Here is a 26,457-nt window from a genome sequence, read left to right as displayed (position 1 = left end):
CACTTGGATGCACAACAATATGGTGATCCTAAAAGAACACTACACACACACACAATAGACGAATGCACACAAACATCCCAGCCCACCAACACACTCTCACTTAAGATCGCTACCAACTGGGCACATAAGAGATTCGGCCACAGACTATTACCCACCACCTTACATAAACTAGAACACACACTACTCCATACACCGTCCGCCCCTCACGCACCACTCATTACCAACCCACACCCCCTGGACCTACTCCCCCACACCGACCAGTCCCCATACCACCCCACCCCGACCCTGGACCTTCCCCTCACCGACATCTCCACAACCCACACTCAGCCACACAGATTTTCCCCCCCTCCCCCCTACCTCGACTCTCCCAACCAGCACCCACGCACACTCTAGATCACTTTATTTAGGCCCTCGCCCCACACTGACTGATCTCACAACTATCCACGCAACCACACACACAACAGACCTACCCCTCACACAACCGGCCCTCCCCCTCCCCCTGCCCGCAAGGATAAGGGGTAGGGGGAGGGCCCGCACCTTCCCTACCTGCAACAGGAGCCAGGACATCAACAGGGTCGCACCACACACCCTTCACATCACCTCAGATCAATTACCCCCCCAACTCAACCAACCCCCCCACCCACACATCCCCACCCTCCCCCCACTCCACCCAGTCAGAAATCCCCACATCAGATTAACCCCCATAGCAGAGGACCAAGCAACAACCAACACACCATCATGCACCACACTCTCTCCAGAATTCCCCCTCACTCCATGCAGCCACTTGCATCCAACCTCTCCCACTCCCAACCCCCGCCAGGATAAAATCATTCAGATAGACGCACAGGTCATTCACACCCATAACTCCCAACCAGATTCCACCACACCCCACACACCAACACCCACCAGACCTCTCCTCAGATCACACACACGCACCAACCTCATTGTGGACCTTGTGGACTCCATCGCACCCATATCCTTTTCCCCCCCTCCCCTCTTCCCCACAGGTGTCACTAGTGGCCTGGCAAAAAAATCTAAGAGCAATGATGAAGGGGCCTACTAAGGTCAACATGACCACAACGAACCCAACTGAAAAAAACTCTCCCCCCCTCCCCCCACAACCCTCTTGCCAGGCCACTGTTGACACCAACCCTCCGGCCCCCACTGCCCCCCCTACACCACCTGCTCCAGATATCAAACCTCAGTCTATCCCCTCCCCGACCAATCCTGCAGTCTTAAAATACTATCGACCCACCTACCGTAAGGCTAAGGTGGGCAATAAGCTGCAGGATTGGTCATACCTAGGACACACACCCACACTCATCATCGGCGACTCCAATCTCAACAGAATTCCCCCACATACACACGCACACATACAAATAGACAGTTATCCCGGAGCCACCATAGGCCATATCTTACACATCCTACAGAAAACACCAACACATACTCACACACAAACAGTCATCATTTCAATTGGTATAAATAACATGAATCACAACCCCGAACTCACATCCATCAAACAAATATCAGCATTTAATAAACAGGCACTTACCACATTCCCCAACGCCACCATCCACTTCCCAGTCATCAACCACTCACCGGCACTCACACCAAAACAACAACACAACCTACGCAAACTCAACAGCTACATAGTCACTCATCTCAGTCCCCTACTGGAAATTCCCCACGACACCTTCATCACTCAACCTGACAACATACACTGGGCACCAAACACAGCACAACACACCCTCGCCCACTGGTGTACACAGTTGAATTTCCACTAGCACATAACCTCACACAGGACACTCCCACTACATCACCATCCACCACACCAAGACACGACACATCCACTCCCCCCTACCTCCCACGGCAGACAGAATCAGACACATCCAGCACATACACACGGCCCCCTCCAACAAACTTCCCTTATCCTCACACCAGCACAAACATCACTCCTAGAAAAAGGTCTCACTTTCATTCCACGCCCCACCACACTAGACCGGGAGGAGCTTCAAAGGGATCTGTCCAAGTATCACAGACGACTCACATTACTTGACCACTTTCAATACACACCATACACCAACTTCACCCCATTCACACAACCCTCCCACTGGCAACCCCCATCCGCACAGTGTCACCCACACATCACCAGACTAATCAAGACGGACCTGGACTCCTTTCATCACCTACAACCCACTTCAGACACCCCGGACAACATCACCACACAACAGAGGCAAGCAATACAACAACTCAAATCACATCCACACATAATCATCAAACCAGCAGACAAAGGCTCAAAGATCGTTATATTAGACACCCACCAATATCTTTTTGAAGCCAACCGACAACTCACTAACACATCACACTACCTACCCATTCCTACCAACATCCAACCCACAACACAAATCAAACTCAGACACATAATCAGTTCACTGTACACCCATAAATTTATCACTGCCAAACAACGCAACTTCCTCTTCGGACCAGACAACCCCAGACCCCGCAAATTCTACATACTCCCCGAAATCCACAAGGACCCAGATGCTTGGACGGTTCCCTTTGAGGTCCCTCCCGGCAGACCAATAGTCTCCGACTGCAACAACACCACCTATCACATTGCACACTACATCGAACACCACCTCAACCCTCTCTCCACCACCCACCCCAGTTACCTCAGGGACACCACACACTTCCTCAATAAAATCAGCTCCATACAGGTTCCCCCTCACACACACCTCTTCACTATTGACATAGACAGCTTATACACCAATATAGACATCACTTTAGGTTTAGATGCAATAAAGAAAACCTTCAACAATAACCTGGATCCACTCAGACCCGACACCCACCTCCTCCAACTCCTACACATCTGCCTCACCACCATAACTTCACCTTTGACAGTAAAGAATATTTACAAATACAGGGAACCGCCATGGGCCAAAGATTTGCACCATCATACGCCAACATATATATGAGCGAGTGGGAGCGGGAAGCACTACACAAATGCACACACAAACCACTCTTTTATTTCTCTTTTATTTTTAGATGACATTATAGGTGCATGGACACACGACATCTCACTTTTTCCACAATTCATTCACACACTCACTCACCATGACACAATTAAGGTAAAATACATAATAGACACAACACAGGTACATTTTCTGGACACCACAGTCACACTACAGCCCCACTCAGATCTCACACACAAAACACTCATCACCAGGGTGTATTTCAAACCCACGGACACACACGCACTCCTTCACAAGCACAGTTATCACCCAAAACACACCTTCAGGGGCATCATCAAGTCACAAATCACCCGCTATCACAGAATCTGCACCTACCACACTGACCTCCATCACGCCATAAGCACACTCTCCACAGCACTCAGGACACGGGGTTACAGTAAAAGGTTTCTTAGGTCAATCAAAACAAGCACACTATCACAACTCGCTCCTACTCGCTCCCCACCCTCCCCACACACCGTTTTGTACACTACACCCGACTCCACAACAGCTACCCCACTATCATCCTCTATCAGACATCCCATACAGCACACACACACAATACCAACCAACCTCTAGGCACTCATCCCAACCCCAATCATCCTTCCCCTTCCCTCCTTCCCCACCCAAACCCCCTCTCTTTCCCCAGACCCAACCCTAACCCTTACCCTAACCTTAACCCCTCCCCTTCTCCTAACCCTAACCTCTACCCCTTCCCCACACCTAACCCTAACTCTTTTCCTCACCCTAACCCTAACCTCTACCCCTTCCCTAACCCTAACCCTTCTCCCTCTCCCAACCCCAACCTCTACCCCTTACCCACACCTAACCCTAACCCCTCCCCTTCTCCTAACCCTAACCTCTACCCCTTCCCGAACCCTAACCTCTACCCCTTCCCGAACCCTAACCTTAACGCAACCCTCCCCCTCTCCTAACCATAACCTCTACTCCCTCCACACACCAAACCCTAACCCACAAATTCCCCTCACCAGCATCCTACCCTTCGTCACCACTTTTTCCCATAGAACCCTCTCCATACACCGCAGCATCAAATCCCACTTCACCACCATACCATACACACAGTGAAGATGCCATTCACATCTTCACATTACCTTCCCCCTCTTTTAAGCTTGCAAACACAGTTTCAAGCGCAGTAGATAAAAAAGGTAAAATATTGTATGGTAAGTCATTTGTGCTAAATAAACAGTTCAAAAAAACTCAGGTGACCTCCAATCTTCATTCCAAGATTACTCCTTCTTGGCCAAACACTAGACTCTTCACAGTAAACAGCCCAGCTCTGAGACTTCCTCCATCCAGACCTCCAGACCACGTGCAAAATCCGCTCAGCCCTCTGCAGTACCAGCAGATAACTTGGCCTCCGAGCACCGGCCCTTCCCCTGGGCCGCAGACTGATCCTCCACTGGATGTCATCAGGCAGTACTGTCCATTACCGTCCTCCGCCACTGCATTTCTGTCAAGGCTTGGCAATAGCTCCCCACAAGGCTCACGTCAGCAACAAGGAGTTCCCGAGCTATTCCTCCTTCAGGCTTTAGCCAACCCCACAGGACAGCAGTTCAACTCCACAAGTGATCTCTTCTCCTAGCAGGTATCTTTGTCTACCTGCTCACCTTTCACTGCGGCCCACCTTGAAGCTCCTTGAACAATGTTTTTCGAAATGTGGGTCCCCTCCACTCGGCTAGAGGAATCATCCCACCGCTGCCACCAAATGTGAAAAAGAGTTTCCTTGACGCACATGGTTGTTGGTAAAAAGCCTATTTTTTACTTAAAACAAATAATAGCACAACAGTCGATTCACTTGCAAAACTCAAACCTCCCTCCAATCTAGAACTCTGGCCCTCTTAAGGAGCACCAGAATGGGTGTGGCTCAATTAACCTATGAGCCACAGCTGCAGACTATTACGGCTAACAGTCGGACAGGACCATGTGCATCTTTTAAAACATGGTTTAACACAGTGAAGATGCCATTCACATCTTCACAATAAGACAGAGGCTAGTTTCTAGTCCCCATTTTTTGTGGGATGGAGGTGTACATTTGTGGCTTAAGGTGTGTAGACACAGCTTAAGTCATTGAAGTCTGGGGTCAAAAGGTCAAAAGGAGCCGGCACCACGCCGCTTATGAGATAACAAAAAGTTAATGTGCATTTCTCTCATAACTTTTTGTCTGTATTAAAGAGAGGCCTGATTCACAGATATGCATGTTGGATGGCTAGGGTGTAGGTCTGGGAAGAACTTCTTGCAAGCGAGCCACTGGGTGAGGTGCAACGAGATGGAGCACTTGCTGAGTCATTGGAGCCACAGGTTGATGCGTATGCGTCCTTTGAGACCCTCTTTGATATAAAAGAGACCCCTTCCCCAAGGTATAGCTTACTTAAACGTAAATGTTCTCGACTCAGTCACCTATTGCATCACTTCCTTTAGGGCTTTGGCCTCCTAATTGATTATTGTAGTATAATTGAATGCCCTCTTTCATATATATGATACCACCACCACTGGGACGTGGCAACAATTCTCCAATTCCATATGGGGAGGGGGGTGGGGCGTGCTTGTTGACAGTAGGGGTGTACACTAGACATAAATAGGAAGCAAACTCAGGAGGAGGAATGACCTCTCACACATATTTAATTAATTGTTTCAAATAACCCTGCCTTGTTAAATCAATGAGCATGGTGTTTTGCTTTCAAAAATAGGTTATAGACGAAGTCTAAACTGCAGAAAATAAAAACATCTAAGGTGCCTTTTCAGGAAACCTTGGAATATCTGTCTATTTTTTAACCAGTGGACCCTAGTTTACGACAAAAACAACACAATTGACGGCAGCTCCGTTGCCGTGTGTTTTTTAGAGCCATGTAAGGAGCAGAGGGGGCCGATAGCAACCACGATAGCAACCATGACAATCAAGTGACGTGGACGCAGCCCCATTGAAAAGAATAGAATACACACTCTACACACTCAGGAGGAGGAATGACCTCTCACACATGATAACTTAATGAATTATTTCTTACATGATAACTTAATGAATTATTTTTAATGAATAACCCTGCCTCGTTAAATGTGTCCGTGCACATCTCTCAGAGTGATGCTATAGCCTAGGCCTACTAGCCACCAGACAGTGATAAAAATAAAGAAAGGAGTCACTTTGAACACAAAAGAAACGTATTAATTACGAGCCTGAGTGTGTAGGGTGTGTATTCTAAACTGTGGGAAATAGAACGATATGGGGGGGCGAGAGCGTGCACTGCACAGCCCTTCTGAAGCCGAAAAAAATCTCTCGATTGAAATGCATTGGTTTAATATTGAATTAATTAAATATTAAAAAAAATATTATATAGGCCTATTTTCTTTTTTTTTACATAAAATGATTTAGTTATAATATAAGTAGACATGTAGGCCTAGCTTTTATTCAATTATCGTTATGACAAGACGATGCAAGAGCGTGCACTGCGCAGCCCGACCCCCCTTCTGAAGTCGAAAGAAATCTCCTGATTGAAATGCATTGGTTTAATATTGAATTCATTTAATATTAAAATATATATTTTATATATATAAATATACAATTATTTAGTTAGCCTCTAATATTTAGACCATGTAGCTTTTATTCAATTATCGTTATAACAAGATCTGTAGCCTAATTGACCGTTGAAAATCCACTTCCAACAATTTGCAAGTGTTGTTCAGGTATACCAGAAAATATTAATCTATTCATAATATATAAACGATGTAAAAAATAAGATTATAGGCAGAATTCGGTTAAAATTCAGCCTCTGCTGGCCCACAACTAGATCGTCTCATTTCCTCGTTACACGCTTTAATTTAATTATATTTAAATTATTAGGACCAAGGAGCCTTTATTTTTATTTGCATAGAGATGGACACTGATGCACTATATATTCCTCTCCTATATAATGAATATATATATATATATATATATATATATATATATGTGTATATATGTATGTATATTTTTCAGAAACACTCCAATACAAAATGCATGGGTTTACATTTTGTTCTGTGTAGCATGGAAAAATCAGAGAAACAATCCCATTCAGAATGCATTGGTTTACATTTCGTTCTGTGGAGCACGGTTATTTTTATTTATTTATTTATTTTCAGTTTTTGAGGAGGTGCTTCAACAATGCAAAAATTTAAATATTGACATATATATAACTGCGCTCACCCCTTCTAAAGCCCCTCTCTCTCTCTCTCCCTCTCTCTCATTCACTCTCTTGTTTCGTTTTGTGGAGTACGTTAATTGTCTGACAAACGTGCGTTCTGTGGAGAACGTTCGTTTCAGTTTTTGAGGAGGTCTGCTTAAAAAAACTGAAGTATTGACATACAACTGTAGGTTGCACTGTACTGTCTGCGCTCTCTCTCTCTCTCTCTCTCTCTCTCTCTCTCTCGTCTGAAAGAGCGCGCATGGGTTTACATTTCATTCTGTGTAGCACGAAAAAATCGGAGAAACGCTCCCATTCAGAATGCATTGGTTTGCATTTCGTTCTGGGTAGCACGAAAAGTTGGACAATCGTGCTCTGGGACACGATTGTCACACACAATAGATTAACGTTTGTGCGCACAAGCACGAAATCGCGTGATACCGGGTTGATATACGTATAAACATATATATATATATATATACTGTATATTAATATAACTTATTGTTATTATTATTATAGTGGAATATATATGGTTCTGGGCAAATTTGACTAAACCTTAGGGGAGGACCCCCTGGCTGTGTTTACCTGTAAGAGGACCTGTGTTCCATGCCGCAGGTTGTCAGAGAACACAGGGGTGTAGAACGCTTTGATGTGTTTCTTATGGAGCCAGCGCTGGCAGCGGGCGTGGTCCTGGGCCAGCTCCTTAAAGTTTGGCCGGCGGGTCACCTGGAACATATGGCGTACAGATAGAACATCTAACACACAGCACAATGCTAAACATCAAGCTAACACATAGCACAATGCTACATAATGTGCTAACACATAGCACAATGCTACAAAACATGCTGACATAGCTCATGCTAAAATAACCCTGATGTGTTTTTTGATAAGTGTGCGCGCACGCGAATGCGTATGTGTACGTACAGTCCTGATGTGGCCACAGACCATCAGGCCCACGTTCTTGGTGAAGGAGTGCACCAGGTGGGCGAGGGCAGGGCGGGACGTGGGGTACCCGGTCATCACCAAACACTGGGGCCTACAGGATGGTGGTGGTTGGTGTTGAGGTGGTGTCGGTTGGTATTTTCATAGAATACACTCATATTAATTTTCAACGTTATGCCATGTTATGCCATGTTAATTACGGTCCGACCTGAAGTTCTTGACATGGTCCTCCACCCCAGTCAGATTGATGGAGTGGGTCAGAGCCTGATTAAACATCAGGGCCTGGGTGGAGGAGCCCCAGTTCACATCTACAGTAAAACACAATATTATTATTACAGTCGCAAACGGTGGAAACTAGGTCACATCAACATTACAATACAGTGGAACCAGGGTAGTGAAAAGTATAAAACCAGTTTAAATGTACAGTAGAACACAGTAGAAAGCAGTTCACATCTACATTAGTAAAACATATAAACCAGTATAAACCACTTCACACCTACAGTAGAATACAGTAGAATACAGCAACCAATAGAAACCAGTTCACATCCAGAGGTGGTGTGTGTGTGCATGTCTGTACCAGGTTTCTTGTAGCTGACGTAGATGTACAGGGCCAGGACTATGAGAAGCGTGACGAGGGCGGCCCACCAGTTGATGACGAACATTACGACCACGCACAGCACGGCCCCGGCCAGGGACACCCACTTGTTGTAATACTTAAAGCTGGGACGCCACCCTGTGGTGAAACAGCAGAACACAGTCCTGGTAAATAGACCCATTCAAGTCTTAAGCCCTATGTCCATGGTATGTGTTGCAGTCAGCTCCAGAGCAAGGTTTGGGGTTCCAAGTGCCTGTCTAGGCTCAAGCCTCGGCTGAACCAACATTGTCGCCAGCTGGTTGCCGGGGGCAGCGATCACAATGTAACTGATGCAATCACCGTATTTAGAAAGCTGATGATTATCTGAAATGCAAGTTTTCTTAATTTTCCATTGTTGTCTGTCAGTATGGTTGCATTGAATATTTATTAACTATTTATTAGTAATACAACTGTTTATTCAGTACATACGCAGCTAGATTGCAATGTGATTGGTTGGCGTCGAGCAATGTCAAAAATGTCAGCAGGGTAGTCCAACATTAGTTTGAGCTCTGAGGCTTTCCATTCTTTTGGAGATTGTCATGGACACGGGGCCTTTTGCTGTCAGTCAATGTCATCCTCTAATGTCGAGCAGCAAAGCTCCAAAAAATTACCATGACGATAAAGCTACAGCTATGTTTAGGTTAAGCTAGGCTAGCTGGTTTATTTAGGTTAGGTTTAGCTAGGCTAGCTGGTTTATTTGGGTTAGGCTAGGCTAGCTGGTTTATTTGGGTAAGGTCTAGCTAGGCTAGTTGGTTTAATTAGGTTTAGATAAGCCAGATGGTTTATTTAGTTAGGTTTAGCTAGGCTAGCTGGTTTATTTAGGTTAAGTTTATGCTAGGCCGTCAAGTTTGAATGAGTCAAGCTATTCTGACTGGTTTGTTTTAGTTATGTTAGATGGTTTCCTGTGACAGGTAACTAACTACCAGGGGTTACCTGGGGAGTTGGCTAGCGAGGCGTGGAACACAGAGAAGTTGATCAGAGCATAGGACGCCAGGAAGAAGTTGGAGATGATAGGAGCAATGATGTTCAACTCCGCTAGGAAAGAAAGAAAAGACATCTCCATCAATACCTATTTAAAAGGGGAATAAATTGCAAACGTCTTTCCCAAACTGTAGCTTGAGATCCCATTTTGCCTGCCTGATTTGCATATGGAGTCTCATATATGAACTTTTTATATGCCTAATGGTTTTAATAGACTACTCCTAATCACTTTCTGTGGTGCAATATTTGTACATGTTTACTGAGACATTAAAATTACAAAATGGTTAGAAATCAAAAATAAATAAATCTTATGGATAAAAAAATGCCCAAACGGCTTTAAAACACTTGAGTGTTGCCCTGCAACTGTTACTTGGACTGTATTCATGACCAGGAATGTCAGTCCTGGATCTGTGAGTCTGGATTGGCCTGTATAGCTTTCTGTCAATGATGTCTGAGTCATCGTAGGAGGAATTCAGCTTACCAATCAGGATGAAGGCCAGGCCAATGCAAAAGGTCAGTACGTAGCCTCGCAGAGGTTCGTTGTTTTTCCCATAACCCTTTGCAAACATACCCAGTCCAGGGTAAATGTTGTCCTTACAGAGTGCCTAGAGGGACACAAAACAAACCATCAATCCACCAATCATCTATCCATCCATCATCCGCCCATCCATCCATTCGTCAATCCCCCAAACATTCATCCATCCACCAATCATCCATCCATCTTTCATCCACCCTTCCATCCATCTAATCATTCATCCATCCATCCACCAATCATCCATCCATCCACCAATCATTCATCCATCCACCAATCATCCATCCACCAATCATCCACCCATTATACATCCATCCATCATTCATCCATCCATCAATCATCCCCCTATCATCCATCCATCCACAAATCATCCATCCATCCATTCATTGAATTATAAAGAAGAGGACTTATACATGTATATCAGAGATTGAAATTAACTTTTTTGCCCACCAGCCACTGTGGCAGGCAGATTTAAAAATCTACCAGCCACTCATCTTTTTTACCAGCTTTTTATACGCTATATATATTTTTAATATATGCTGACATTTTAAACAATATAATAGTAACAATAGATAAGAAAAGTGTTTTTTCATACACATCATTTTTTCCATCAGAAGTGATTTTTACTGTAAAGAGTTGAAAATGTTACACTCTTACCGCATATGATAAACAATACACAGGTATCTGCCATGTTAAGTCATGTTTATTTCAAAGGTGTTACGGTGACAAGTTTGGGGATAATTCATCTAAACAAAGTATTTTCAATAAAAAACAAATTGACATATTAACAATAAAACAACATGGATGGCTACACCATCATAAGTCACTAGGAACATTTGTTTTTTCAGTGCACTGGCCTTTTAATTTCTTCAATTCAACCAGATGTATAATGAAATCTGCCCCTATAATGCAACAGATGTATCCTCTCGGTATAGGAAGACTCATACTCTACCTATGCATTTGAAATTAAACATTTGAAAACAGACCATGAAGAAACAAGAACAAGAAACAATGACTTAATAAGTGCAAGACACATTGAAAAACGTCAGAATATACTATAAACTATATATATATATAGGAACTCGTTAGCGTATCTGTTTGTGTACGTTCGCTATGCAGCCCTGCTATTGTGCATTCACAGACTGGCTTTTGTCAAAGGAATACCCGGTCAATGATTGATTTAATATGGACACAAACGACTAAACATTGGATCTTTGTATTGATTTATATGCACGTTACGGGATGAATTGATAAGCTCCTGTAAGGGCTACGATGGCAAAGAGGACAGCTGATTTGGAACGGAACAACAGCAAACTAAGGAACTCCGACTTTTTTACTGTTCAATTATTAATGTTGTTTTTGAACGAGTATTGGAATACTCGCTCGGAATATATTGAGTATTCAAAGCCTTTAAAATGGTATTCGGGACAGCCCTACGTCTTAGCACTCACACTTGACATCTGTTTTGACCAGACTGACAGAAAGCAGCTGTTTGCCAAACAAGTGAGCAGAGCTCTAAGGTTACCCAACATGCTAGTTTTTCGACAGCAACAAACTATTGCATTAGGCCTAATAGAAAATAAAAAATTAACTTACGTGCAGTGCCATTCGAAGTCTTGAAATGGCCTTCCCTTTTTGGAAATTGCGTGTGCATTTTGAAATAGTAGAGACATTTATCAAGCTGGGCTGTTTTGAGGCTAACGAGCGTCCTCATCGCTGTCGTGGTTTCGGGCGCTGATTTTCCCTTGGCAATTTTCAAAACGTGAAGGTGACTTTTTGAGGCCCCGTGGTCCTCCACGGCTTCCAATTTTAGGTTTTGTGTCCCACTCAAAAAACTATTGGACCTGTGGCCATCCGAAGCATGTTGACGACAGAGAGCACAGAACATTGTCTGGCTCATCCCGTCAAACACCAGCCAGTCACGGTGTTGCCCACTGTCCGATGCTCTTTATTAAAACAACGCTTCTTTTTGGGGATGACAGCCGTACTATCATCCGCCACCTGTACCTGGCCTACTCTCTCCTCGGCTGTTCTCTTTCCTCCGGTGAGGAAACCCAACATTGCTTTCTCTAGTAGTTCTTTCTTTATATGTCAATAATTAGCCTAGCATACTATACCGAATGTTGATACCGGCATATTATGTCTATGGTTACCGGTATATTATCCCGGATGTTGACAGTCGCAGTTCAGCAAAAGAGGAGTAGAAGAAGAAGGGGGCCGGATGTTGACAGCAATGGTTGTGGAACTGTGCAGCGCCGTATGACGAATGTATTAAATATGCAACTTTGAACGGACCTGACTGGAAAGTATTACCCGACACAGTGGCTTGTGAAGTGACACAATTCACCCGCCACCATACAAATCCACCCGCAAATGGCGTGTGGCGGGTGTTAATTTCCATCCCTGATGTATATACGTATATTCAGGCTTGAGTTATGCACCTCAGGTGTTCAACACCTGAAGTGTTGAACACTGCAGGACGGGGGACCGGCTGACCTGGAAAACTTTAGGAGCACTGACGAGCGAGGCAAGGGCGGAGGACAGTGTCGCCGAGAAGATTCCTGCAGTGATCAGAGGACCGAACCCAGACACCAGACTCATGACCTGCAAATCACAAAAAACACACTCATGACCTGCAAATCACAAAATACACACAATCATGAACTGCAAATCACAAAAAACCCACTCATAACCTGCAATTCACAAAATAAACACACTCATGACCTGCCCAACCACATAGACCAGATGTCCATCTAAACCAGGGAAATGTTTGGTACACTGCTAGCATACAGCACACATAACAGTAGCAGGCTAGAATACTGTGGGGGGGGGGGGGGGGGCTGAATGCTGTCATTCAGATCAGCCTTGTGACTCCAAACAAAAGTTTTCATTCTTCGTCTCTCATACACACACACACACACACACACATGCACACACACACACACACACACACACACACACACACACACACACACACACACACACACACACACACACACACACACACAAAACAAACATTAATCACACTTCAATCTGAAGATGCTTGTAGATGGAAGAGGCTGAAGAATGTTTTACTTACATCTATGTCAACAAGTTCTCCACAACCTGGCCATCATGTGTTTGTGTACAGGTGAGGCATGGTCACTTACAGGTGTGTTTGTGTACAGGTCTGTTCCTGTGCCGGTGTGTCAGTAAACAGGTATGGTCCTGTTCAGGTGTGTTCCTCTACAGGTGCACTAATGTACAAGTGTGTGAGTGTATAGTGTGTACCTGAAAGTCATTAATCAGGCCGTACTGACAGCCTCCCTCCTTGCAGATGGAGAAGTCGTACCCCAGGGTACAGGCAGCGTGCGTGCAGTTCACCGTGTCCGTCACCGTGTCGTTGAGGTCACCTGTAGCATCCCTCACGATGCAGGCTCCTGAAGAGGAGAGCGGTACCAAAGAAAATCAAAAAACAGATCTCATATAGAACAGGTAGGGTTAGACAGTGACTTCATACCCAAGAGACTGGGTATGAAGGAGCAGGTATGGGTAAGACGGTGGATACAGACAAAGGTCATCCAGGAGAAGGTAGGGGTGGGACAGTGAATACAGAGACAGGTCATTAAGGATTAGGTAGGTGTTAAACAGTGAATACAGAGACAAGTCATTATGAGCAGGTAGGGATTAGACAGTGAAGACAGCGATGACAGGTAATTAAAGGTCCCATGGCATGCTACTTTATGGATGCTTTAATATAGATATTAGTGGGCCCCTAACGCAGTATTTGAAGACGTTCCCGAAATTCAGCCGTGGTGCAGAATTACAGTCACTACGAGCCAGTCGCACATTGAGCTTTCCCCAAACGTGCTGTTTCGGTGTCTGTAGCTTTAATGCAAATGAGGAGGAGAGAGGCAGGTCAAGGAGGGGGTTGGGGGTGTGGCCCTGAGCAGCTTTCTGCCACGGAACCATGCACTCTGTGTTGATGTATCGCAATGGCGAGGTGCACACAGCCTCAGGGATTGTTGCCTGCGATTGTTGGCCGCGATTTTCTCCGACCGGAGCCTCGCTGCCGAGGGACCAACGCCTCGGCAGCGGTCAGCGCATAGGCACCACCGCCTCCACCGCAACAATCCCTTTCTCCTCCATGTCGTGGTTCATGCACTTCAGGGAGTCAAAGCCAAAGTTCCTTTCCCCCAATTCCTTCTTAACCATGGCTGAGATAACCCCCACTACGAGTCTCGTTGTGGAAATACCAGGGATGAGAGTCTGACGTGTTATGCTCCATAACACCAACAGCAGAACAGTTATCCAAATAACAAAGAAGTGTATAACACTTGCGTTACAGTCCTGGAGCTCTATATCTAAATAATATCATATAATACATAGATATCTATATCATATAATACATATTATCACGGCCAAAAGCTGTGTGCGCCTCCAGACGATATTATGAATCACAGACAACTGCGTCGGGTTCTCCGACGTCTCTGGTTCTTCCACTTCCACATCAATCTGAAGTAGACTGAACCGTGCACTGCCCACTGCCGGCTGCCCGCTGCCGGGCGTAGGTGCTTTATGTTGCTGGTGCCTCGCGGCAGCGGGCGGCGGGCAGCATGCCGCAGTTCATGTACTTCAGGGAGTCAAAGCCAAAGTTCCATTCCCCCCAATTCCTTCTCAACGATGGCTGAGATAACCCCGACTACGAGTGTCGTTGTGGAAATACCAGAGACGAGAGTCCAATGTGTTATGCGCCATAACACCAACAGCAGAACGGTTATCCAAATAACAAAGAAGTGTACAACACTTGCTTTACAGTCCTGGAGCTCTTTATCTAAATAATATCATATAATACATAGATATCTATATCAAATAATATATATTATCATGGCCAAAAGCTGTGTGTGCCTCCAGACGATATTATGAATCACAAACGACTGTGTTGGGTTCTCCGACGTCTCTGGTTCTTCCACTTCCACATCAATCTGAAGTAGACTAAACCGCAGGCTGCCCGCTGTCGGCTGCCCACTGCCGGGCGATGGGGCTTCGCGGCGGTGGTGCCTCGCGGCAGCTGGCGGCGGGCAGCATGTCGCAGTTCATGCATTTCAGGGAGTCAAAACCAAAGTTCCTTTTCCCCAATTCCTTCTGAACCATGGCTGAGATAACCCCAACTACAGTCTTGTTGTGGAAATACCAGAGACGTCAAAGAACCGACGTGTTATGCGCCATAACTCCAACAGCAGAATGGTTATCCAAATACCAAAGAAGTGTACAACACTTGCGTTATGGTGTGTGTAATCACACACACACACACACACACGTGGCGCTCGCACGATCGTAGCTCATTGTCTCATGGGCGGGCCAAATTTTCTGGGCGGGCAAGGCAGAGAAATGGGAGGTACATGGCCCTTTATGATGACATATGGGGCCAGATTCCAAATCAGCGTGCTTGAGCTTCCATTTTTTCAAAGGCGAGCAGGATACCTAGTGCTTGTTTTACACCGAACGCAAGTTTTAGCCACTGGGGGACGATAGGCAGGCTACGGGAACTCATATTAATGTTAGAAAACCTCAAAGTGAGATTTTCATGCCATCAGACCTTTAAGGATTAGGTAGGTGTTAAACAGTGAATACAGAGACAGGTCATTAAGGAGTAGGTAGGTGTTAAATAGTGAATACAGCAACAGGTCATTATGAGCAGGTAGGGGTAGGACAGTGAATACATACACAGGTCATCAAGGAGCAGGGTGGGGTTAAACAGTGAATACAGAGACAGTTCATTAAGGAGTAGATAGGAGTTACATAATGAATACAGAGACAAGTCATTAAGGAGTAGGTAGTGGTAAGACAATGAAAACAGAGAAATTTTATTGAGGTTATAGGAATGTTCAGGGCGACTTAATTAATGACCATACAGGGGGACTGAGAACATTTGGATATGAAATCAATCCTTAACTCCTTTCTTTCAGGGGACTTTACCTGTGGAGAGCGCGACGGCGATGTAGGTGATGCCAGTGATAACGATGGCCAGCAGGGTGCCTTTAGGGATAGCTGACTGAGGGTCCTGGGGAAGGGGGGGGGGGGGGGGGGGGGGGGGAGGTCACAAGGTCATTCGCGTCAACCTGATAATGGGTTTCCCCTCAAGACAATAAATTAACTATAAAGTGTACAGAAAAATCAGTCGATTTGAACTTTTAAATGTTAGACTCTTTATGCTAGTACCCAGATCACAATGTCTGTGTAACTTTGTTGTGTTTTGTCCTACAGTGGTGCATAAAGTACAAAAAAAGTTGTATTTGAGTATCTAAAGTATTTTGTTCGCGATTTTTGTTGGCCGCACGTACGATTCGGTCACTAGTACCAATTTGTACTAGTGACCGAACCACAGCTGTTTCTCTGTGCAGTGCCTGCCCCACCTCAACTGTTCACACCTCGCCTGCATCAGCTCATGAACTATCCTTCACATACATCTTGTTTCCCTGCAGTCATCGCCAGATAGTACTTCAGTGGTAGATAATCGTACCTGGCTCCAGTATTTTCTATGTCGTTATTCTCCTTTTGAGAGCTCGTATCCAACCTTGGTTTCCTTTGTCTATAGTTTGGTGGATCAACACCTCCAGCTTGCCTGCTTCACTCCCTCCAGCCTGAAGCTCCCCACTCGCCAACCTCCCCCCTACCTCACCCCTGGTCTGCTCCAAATAAACCTTTTCATTACTCCAACTCCAGTCCTGTCTCTGTGTTCTGCTCTTGGCTCCAGCAGCATCAAACCCTAACATTTATAAAGAGACTGAATAAATGACCAAACGCACATCAAGAAGTGGAACTGAATCCTTTCAGTTTAATAAACTCTAATGTGGACTATCTAGCCGCTACACGGATTATGGTCTTCGGTGAGGAGGATGCGCTCATACTGCTGCTTTTGTTCAAGCGTACAGATAAGCAGTTGTGTTTTCAGGGCTAATATTATGTGTGCCATCTGGGCTTGGAGATGTGCCTGACCTTGTCAATGAGATTGGCAGTTATTTGCACGCAGATGCAACACGTTAAAAAGTACAGACGTCTGTAAGAAGAATCTATTAGCGTTACTGATTATTTTAGAAGGTTTTTTGTTGGGTGCTAATTCTAACTAGCATGTAAGTGATCACTGGCAACCGACCAGATGCTAACCAGTGGAACAAAATCAGGGGTGATCTAGAATATATCTGCTAACCAAGATAACAAACATCTAGCTGAAGTTGGCTAGAATACATTTAGCCTAGATGTTTCTTCTATTGAGCTTCATACCTGTGCAATATCATAATAATAACGGTGCTAGTGTTGAGGCCGGAGGTATAAAAGGTGAAGCAACAGGGAGGGGTGGAATACGGACTCACAGTGAGGTCACCAGAGATGTTGGCCCCCGCCAAGATCCCAGTGGCTGCTGGGAAAAAAATAGCGAACACGGAGAAGAAGGACTCCTCCTCTCTGAAGTCTGGGCCCAGGTTCTCCAGGAAGATGGCCGCTAGTTGGAAGAGAAGCAGCTAGGGTAAGAAGATGGGTAAGATTTTCCAATGTTCCACAGATTATATTGATACCTCTGTTGAACGTTCCTGTATGTACCCTGGCTATGAGCACCGATACACAGACCTTTCCGAAGGCCACTAGAACATTTTCTCACAGGAAGAAGGTTGAGGGCAAACTACTTGCGTGGAACTTGAATTCTACATTAATTGAAAACAGACATCAAATTGTTATTATTCTGTAAAAAAAAGCTAAAATAAATACATTACCGCTAAAATTGACAGACAGAATGGGCGGACATGATGGATCCATAGATACAAATGAGCAACTAAGAAACCCTTTAAAACACATGGGGAGCGAGTTTTGTAAATGCTGTTGGATGTCACTTGAGATCCGGCTGATATTAGAAGAGGAGGTGGGAGATCCAGGGGAGATCAGAGGAGGAGAGAGAGGACCAGACTCACAGTTGTAGCCGAAGAACCCCTTGGGTTCCTTTTCCTCCACAGTGAGGAAGGTCCCCATGAAGTAGTTAACGATGGCCCCCAGGAGGATGATTAGCAGAACAATCTGAGCCTGGAGATGAATACACAGCAGTATATACCACACATTACTCATCCATGTTTGTCAACACACATCAGTATATACCACACATCATTCATGTTGTAGGTGCCAGCAGAAACAGTTGCATAATTTTGGTTTATTCAAATAATTTTAAGTTTCATAAAAGAATAGATATAATACGAATGACACCACATTTAAATATATCATTATATATTTATCTGCATTTCTTTTATTTTGAAATATGTTTACAAACTGACCTGTTTATGTAGTGTATAGCGGAACTATTGTTTTGAGGTGCAGACGTTTTATTGATGTAACACCAGCATCAGAGCATGCAGCGCATGCATAGCCAACTGCCGCTCATTGAGATAAGTGGTAACGTCATTACATTCATTAGTTCAACGAGAGACACATGGGAGAGAAGTTGGCTCCGTGTAACCTGTTACTGTCACTCCCTGGAGTTAACGAGGCTAATGAGGTATGCATAGTTATTTTAATGTGTAATTATCATGTTCTATTCTCTGTAAAGGATATTCTTATTTATGTAACTCATGTATGATTTGTATGCTTTTATAGAAATCATACATGAGTTTGATTTTTTGAGAACCTATCCTGCGTGGTTGAAAGGTTGACGGAAGCCGGGACGGAGATTGGAAACAAAGTAGGCATAACCAGTGCCTTGGACCACTCAACTGACAGCGCGGCTGGTGAGGAACAGCTGTCCCCGCTAACGTGAGAACACTCCAAACAAAAGCATGGACGAGGCAGAGACAGACTCTATTCTTTCAAACTGTTAATCATGCCAAAGTGGTTTGGGATCCTGCGGCGAAACCTAAAGGTATTTTGGGAGGCCATTTAAATATCTGAAGCCTAGTTCCCAAGTGTGTTGAGTGTTGTGATATCTAAATGGAACTAGATTATAGCTATGCGGACTGATACATCACTACATGAGCAGCGTAGGAATACCGGTGATGTATTGTTCCTGAACCTAACCTGAAGTGAAGATACGTTGGATCTTATCCTCAAGTCTTCTTCCTTATCGCTAAATATCACTTCATGGTGGCAGTGGTAATGGTTACCTATGAAAAACAGCGGTAAGACCGCTCTACGCCGACGTGTTTTTCCAACGTAATTGTCCAAGGATAATTTGTATATTGCCAGATGTTGATTAATTGCAAGAAAAGACGAAATGGCATCACATCTACCGATGATGAACTGGTTCGAACCGGATATAAGTGAGGCTATCTCACTGTTCAGACAAAAAATGTGCCTTTATCTAGATGATGAGGATATAGAGGACGGTGTTAAACATGCTCGAAAATTCTGTTGTGGCATAGGAGATGAAGGGCTAAGAAGGCTGAATGCTAGCGGACTCAGCGATGACGACAAAAAAAGTCCACAGTTTGTGGACTTTTTTCGAGGACCAGCTTAAGCTCAATGTGAACTTTAGGATACACAGACTCCACCTAATGTAATACAGACAAAAAACGGATTAAAATATTGATGATTTTGTTACTAGAGCCAGAACTTTAGCATTGAAATGCCAATTCACAGAAGAGGAGTTGCATGAACGTCTCATCGAGCTCATCATTGCTAGCACGCAACACAATGTTCTGAGGAACAACCTGTATGGGAAACCCCAAGGCTACTCCCTGGCTGAGGTGTTAAAAGAAGGACGGAAATATGAAGCTTTATCAGCAGGGAACCAACAGCTAAGCCAGCTTGGATTATTCAACTCTGAAAAAGTGCATGCAATACAAAGAAGGCGAGCATGCCGGAACTGTGGCAGAAGCCACGAAACGCGTCAGCGTCCTGCATACAATGATGAATACTCTGCATGTGGGGCAAAAGGGCACTGGGCAAGGTGCTGTAGGAAGAACAAACGACAACCAAAGCAAGACTTCAGCATAAGAAGAAGTAAGTCTCCTCCACCACAAAACAAGCACTACAAACAACAGTCACAAAGAGCAGGACACAGACCAAAGCGTGAACCCCAAATTGATGTTGTTGTTATGATTCAGACGAAGAACACATGTACCAACAACAATTCCACAGCATCACAATCAGTGAAAAGTGTATACATAGCATCAACAGCAAACCACCCAGATAGGAGGCTTACACAACACTGAACGTGAGACAACCTGATGTACTAGGCCATGGACACACACTTTGCCTGAAAATCCACACAGGGGCATCTGGGAACACTCTTCCACTGCGCACATTCAGACAAATGTATGGAAACAACGCAAGTGCATACAAAATACTGAAGAAGAACAACCTAAAGCTGTCTGTTTACAGTGGTCATGAGATTCCGTGCCTCGGAACCATCAACATTCCATGACTGTACGAAGAGTCCAGTTGGGTCAACGCAAAGTTCTATGTAGTGGATGTACCAGGGCCAGCTGTGGTTGGATTACCAACAAGTGAGCTGCTAAAACGTGTGACCGTGCACGTTGACACAATCAAAGGAAAACTAGATGACAACAAGAAAATCACACAACCAGTGAAACAACTGAAAATACTTACCTGTGATGACCTCAAGAGAGCATATCCAAATCAGTTTTATAAAATAGGAAACTTCAAGGGAACTGCCAAACTTTTCCTGAAGGATGACGCCGAACCATTCATTGATCCACCACGAAAATGCAGTATCCACATCAAAGACAAGCTTCAAGATGAGCTCAACAAACTCGTGGAACAAGGTGTACTACGAAAAGTAGAGCAATACACTGATTGGTGCTCTAGCCTTGCATTCAGCACAAAGGAAGACAGATCATTACGGATTTGCCTTGATCCACAAAAGTTAAATGCCAGCCTGAAGAGATGCCCACACAAGATACCCACAGTTGAGGAATTGAACCCAAAGTTTGCTAATGCAAAGATTTTCAGTAAGCTCGATGCAAAAGCAGGATACTGGTCGATACATCTTGACGAGGATTCTCAGGTCCCAACAACGTTTCGCACTCCATTTGGCAGATACTGCTGGAGACGTCTTCCATTTGGACTGTGTGTATCCCAGGATTGGTTCCAGGCTAAGATGGACCAGGGCCTCGTTTCCCGATAATGATGGATCTTCGCTCGTACGATCATTCTCGCGATGGATCTTGCGAACCATCGTGAATTTCTTTGGAGCGTTTCCCGAAACTCCTCTTAACATGAACGCGCGTTCATGGCACTCACGATGTTCGTAGGATTGTAACTGTCTTCTGACACTGTGCTAAAATGGGCTCTGTACTGAGGGAGACGCAGGAATGTCGCAGGAAAATGGGGTTAAAAAGCGTTAAAATATCTACCCATCAAGGCCAACAGCAGAGTAGCCTACGAAAAGAATAGACTGCAATAATTTGAATGCTAAAGATATTAAAACACAATTGATTAGGCCTAGGCCAACATATGTAACGGTCCTAATCCTGAATGCACTGTGCGCACATTTTTTTAGGGCATTTTCTCCCTTTCCATATTACAAAAATCAAAAATAGACAACCAGGTGCTGATTTGTGAAACATGCTTTGCACAGCAAAGAGAGCCGACTTTATCTGATTCCGCATAAGGTTTCATTGATTGGCGCGCATTCTCTAGTCTAGAATATTTGTAGACATTAAAAATGCAATGTTCCATTCATTCATTATCATTCAAAAGCAGAGGCTAGGCATTGACACACAGCTATTGCTGACCCGATTAGGAGAGCTTGATCTAGATCCTGCCCATATTGTTGGGCAGGCTGATGTAGGCTATAGGTCTTTTTACGCTGCCAAGCCGGTTCGGTCGCAGCTTGGCACGCTTGGCGATTTCACCTTCTTATCTCAAGTTTCCTGTGTAAAACGGAGGGGGTCAACCCCCAATCGCCACGGCACGGGCTTTCTTGTTTCACTGGAGAAGGCGGGGCAGCGCACGGAGTCCAGACCTCTTTAGAATAATTTGTATTATTGCATACTCCCAAATGTTTTAATTTTTTTATGAATGAAGACACCCGCATGCAATAATGAGTTCACGTCTGAGTGTAGACTACAAACGCAATTAACTATGGTCAGGGATGTTCATTACTGTCTAGACATGGTCCAATAAATAGTGAACTTCATCACAGCCTCACCGAAGCGCCTACAGTGCTTAATGCAAACAATCGCAACACAAAACACCTGCAGAAATTATCCGACACCCGCTGGTCTCAGCATGATTCATGTCTACAGTAGCCTATGTCTTCTGTCATTGATCAATATGAGGACATTTAACCACGATGGTTGAATTAATATCAGAGGGAGACAGTAAGTGCAGCTCGAAAGCAACCTCCCACACAAGAGCAATGGAATCATTTGATTTTATTATATGCCTTGTGACGTGGCGATTGATCAGTACATTTAATTTTTGGAACTGTGACCTTAGTTCAAAATTTTGAATTATGAACGTTTAACTGAACTAGTTCATTTTAAAATTTGTTAACTGAACTTTGAACTAGTTCACATAGAAACTTTCCCAACACTGTCCACGGTGTGGTCAGCATAGCCGATGGCATACCGCAATGAATCTCTGTGGATATGGGAGGCAGATCACCAGAAATGTTTTGAGGAGTTAAAATCAGCCATCACAGGGGACGCATGTCTAAAGTACTATGATGCAAGCACACCACTGCAGTCGAAGTACATGCATCACAAAAAGGCCTAGGCATGGTGCTAGTGCAGGATAACAGACCCATTGCATTCGGGTCAAAGACTCTGACAGACTATACAGAAACATAGAACGTGAAATGCTCGCAATAGTTTGTGGAATGCAACTATATCACACTTACTTGTACGGAAAGTCATTCCTTGTGATAACAGACCAAAAACCACTTGTTACCATATGTGCAAAACCACTACATGCAGCACCACCTCTTCTTCAGCGGATGCTTATCAAGACCCAAGGATACAACTACGAAGTCAGGTACCAACCTGGAAAATAAATGATACTGGCAGACACTCTCAGTCTTTTACCAAACCTTGAAAACACCTGCGGTGTCCCCCAGGGCTTGATGCTTGGCCCCACCCTTTTCTCCATCTACATGCTCCGCCTGGGCATCGTCATCAACCGGCATGGGTTAACTTACCATTGCTATGCTGATGACACACAACTGTACCTTAGAACCACCCCCACTTCTTCTTGCCCCCGCCATCATCCACACTGACCACCTGCCTGGAGGAGATAGAGGCGTGGATGAAGCGCAACTTTCTTTAATTAAACAGCTCTAAAACAGAAGCCATCCTCATTGGGACACCACATCAGCTCCGCTCCTCCGACATCACCAATATCACTTTCTCTGGCCAAAACATTCCCCCTTCCACATCTGTCACCAACCTGGTAGTTAAAATGGGCCAGCAACTGAACTATGACACCCACATCAATAACTTCCGCAAAACCGCATTCTACCACCTCAAAAACATTGCCAAACTCCGGCCTACACTCACCGTGGCAGATGCAGAGAGGCTCGTCCACGCCTTTGTCTCCTCCAGGTTGGATTACTGCAATTCACTCCTCATCGGGATCTCTGGCAAGAGCACCCAGAAGCTCCAGTACATACAAAACAGCGCTGCCAGGGTCCTGATGAGGGTGCGCAGAAATGAACACATCACCCCCATCCTCAAATCCCTTCACTGGCTCCCTGTCACATTCAGAATTGAATACAAGGTCTCCCTCCTCACCCAACAGTGCATCCACGGACATGCCCCCCCCCCCACCTCCAGGAGCTCCTCAGCCCCCAGACCACCTCACGCACCCTTCGCTCTGCATCAGCACACACCCTCAGACCACCTAAGACCAAGCTCCGCACCATGGGCGATCAGGCTTTCTCTGCTGCTGCCCCAAGACTATGGAACACCCTCCCTGACCACCTGAAGGTCCCACAGACTATAGCTGTTTTTAAACAAAACCTTAAGACTTATCTTTTTAAAAAAGCCTTTTGCTAATTTCTCTTTTACTGTATATGTATTATATGTTTAAACATCCCTTTTTTCTCTCTTAAACTCTGTAGCACTTTGAGATTTTCAAATATAAAGTGCTCTACAAATAAAATGTATTATTAATATTATTATTGAGGATCCAGAGCGGCACACCATCGCCATAATAAACTTCTCACAGGAAAAGCAAGATGCTCTGCGGATCCAAATTACTGCCGATCCAAAGCTCAGTGCACTAAAGGAACTCATTCATCAGCGATGGCTGGAAACCATAAAGGATCTACCCAAAGACCTGCGTCCATATTGGTCATTCAGAGATGAACTCTCTGTGGAGTCAGGAGTCATATTCAAGGGCAGACAGGTACTTATCCCAGACTCTATGACTGATGACATCCTGAAACAACTACACAGAGCACATCAGGGCATAGAAAAAGCATGCCGGCTGGCAAGAGAAAGGGTCTACTGGATGAAGATGAATGACGACATTGAAAGAGTCTGCAAATCATGCAGCGTTTGTGCAGAACATCAAGATGCAAATCCAAAACAACCTCAAACCACATGAAATACCGTCAAAACCATGGCAGTCAATAGCTTCTGACCTGTTTGAAACCAATGGCCACTACTTGTTGACTGTTAGCAGATACCCAAATATCCACTTGTGGATGAAATGCCTACTCCAGTATCCAGCCATTCAGTCACACAGAAAATGCAGTCGTTCATGTCATTATTTGGACGTCCAGAAGAAATACTGACTGATAATGGACCACAGTTCACAGGACAAACTTCCCAAAGAATGATAAATGATTGGGGAATAAGACACACCACCAGTTCACCCCACTATCCCAAAGGCAATGGCTTTGTTGAAAGACATGTGCGACACATCAAGAGCATCGTGAAGAAAACACAACAAAACAAAGATGACCTACACATAGCCTTGCTACAAGTTAGGGCGACACCTATTGACAGCAAACTGCCTTCACCTGCGGAACAGCTTTTTGGTAGGCCTGTCTCCACCCTACTGCCCAGCCGAGTATAACCAGGTAAAGTGGGACACCGACAGCATCTGTCTCACAGACAGCTGTGATAAATGTGTTGGATGGCAGAGAGAGAAAGAAAAAATAAGAGTTTGACAATGTCAATGGATTGAATCATTCTCATTCTCTCAATCATGTTAATGCTTACGGTTTTTAATAAGCACTGAATCTAGTCACTTTTAAAAAGTGTTAATACACAGTGTTATCTATTTTCCTGATTCTCTAGCTAAACAGAGGGGATGTTGCGATATGTAAATGGAACTAGATTATAGCTATGCGGAGTGATACGTCACTACATGAGCAGCGTAGGAATACTGGTGTTGTCTTGTTCCTGAACCCAACCTGAAGTAAAGATATGTTGGATCTTATCCTCAAGTCTTCTTCCTTATCTCTAAATGTCACTTCAATGAGATTAGAATGTTGTTCTCCGAGTCCAACATTGATTTTCTATGTATTAGTAAAACGTGGCTGCATGACAAAATTGCAACCAGCATAATCAATGTTCCGGGATACAAATGTTCTACCGAGGGACCGAACTGTGTGAAGGACTCACTCAATGCAAAGGAAATTGCCCAGCCTGCTGATATATCTACTGATTGTCTATGTATTAATGTTACATTGTTGCAAAACATGCAATTTAACATTGTGGTGGTATAAAACCCTCCCTCTGTGTGCACTGCGACGCTAAGTGAAAATTTAGATGCGCTGTTTAAGAACAATAAGCACAACAGTGAGGTACTTGTCTTCGGAGACTTTAGTATAAATTGGTTAGACAAACACTGCAGGAAAAAACTAAAAGATTTCACATCTAAACATGACTTCAGTCAGAAGATTAAAGCCCCCACACGCATTACCAGGAACACTCAAACTCTGATAGATTTAATCTTCATGAATTTACCTGACAGTATCATAAAAATGTATAATCTAGTCACTGGCTTATCTGACCATAATTTGACATTGATTGCTAGAAAACTCACAAAGAAACAACTGACATGGTTTATGAATCAAAATCAGAAATCTTTTAAACTTGAGATCCCTCATAAAACAACCACTGAATTTGTGAACAAATTAAAGGGTATTTACTGTGATGTGCTTAACAACATGACCAAGTAAACGACTGCTGTAACCAGCTAACGTCTACTATTGGATGTATTGTTGATTCATTTATTAAATAGCGAAGAAAAAAA

The 26,457-nt window shown here is 44.3% G+C and overlaps 1 protein-coding gene across 1 annotated transcript in view; it reads right to left on the bottom strand.

Moving 5' to 3' along the window:
• Window positions 1-26,457, bottom strand: part of LOC307078796 (solute carrier family 12 member 2-like) — a gene marked incomplete at both ends in the record, with an annotated part of 56,168 nt that overhangs the window by 10,787 nt on the left and 18,924 nt on the right. Inside the window, 11 exons of the mRNA XM_079740776.1 lie at window positions 7,766-7,906; window positions 8,105-8,216; window positions 8,331-8,430; window positions 8,700-8,855; window positions 9,690-9,791; window positions 10,219-10,342; window positions 12,766-12,873; window positions 13,540-13,688; window positions 16,228-16,312; window positions 17,622-17,749; window positions 18,213-18,321. Coding sequence (XP_079596902.1) covers window positions 7,766-7,906; window positions 8,105-8,216; window positions 8,331-8,430; window positions 8,700-8,855; window positions 9,690-9,791; window positions 10,219-10,342; window positions 12,766-12,873; window positions 13,540-13,688; window positions 16,228-16,312; window positions 17,622-17,749; window positions 18,213-18,321 — 1,314 coding nt within the window. The remainder of the gene's footprint in view (window positions 1-7,765; window positions 7,907-8,104; window positions 8,217-8,330; window positions 8,431-8,699; window positions 8,856-9,689; window positions 9,792-10,218; window positions 10,343-12,765; window positions 12,874-13,539; window positions 13,689-16,227; window positions 16,313-17,621; window positions 17,750-18,212; window positions 18,322-26,457) is intronic.

The sequence above is a fragment of the Pollachius pollachius genome (assembly GCF_949987615.1).
Source record: "Pollachius pollachius genome assembly, chromosome: 1".
In the NCBI taxonomy this organism is placed as follows: domain Eukaryota; kingdom Metazoa; phylum Chordata; class Actinopteri; order Gadiformes; family Gadidae; genus Pollachius; species Pollachius pollachius.
This window is presented reverse-complemented; position numbering and strand designations above follow the sequence as displayed.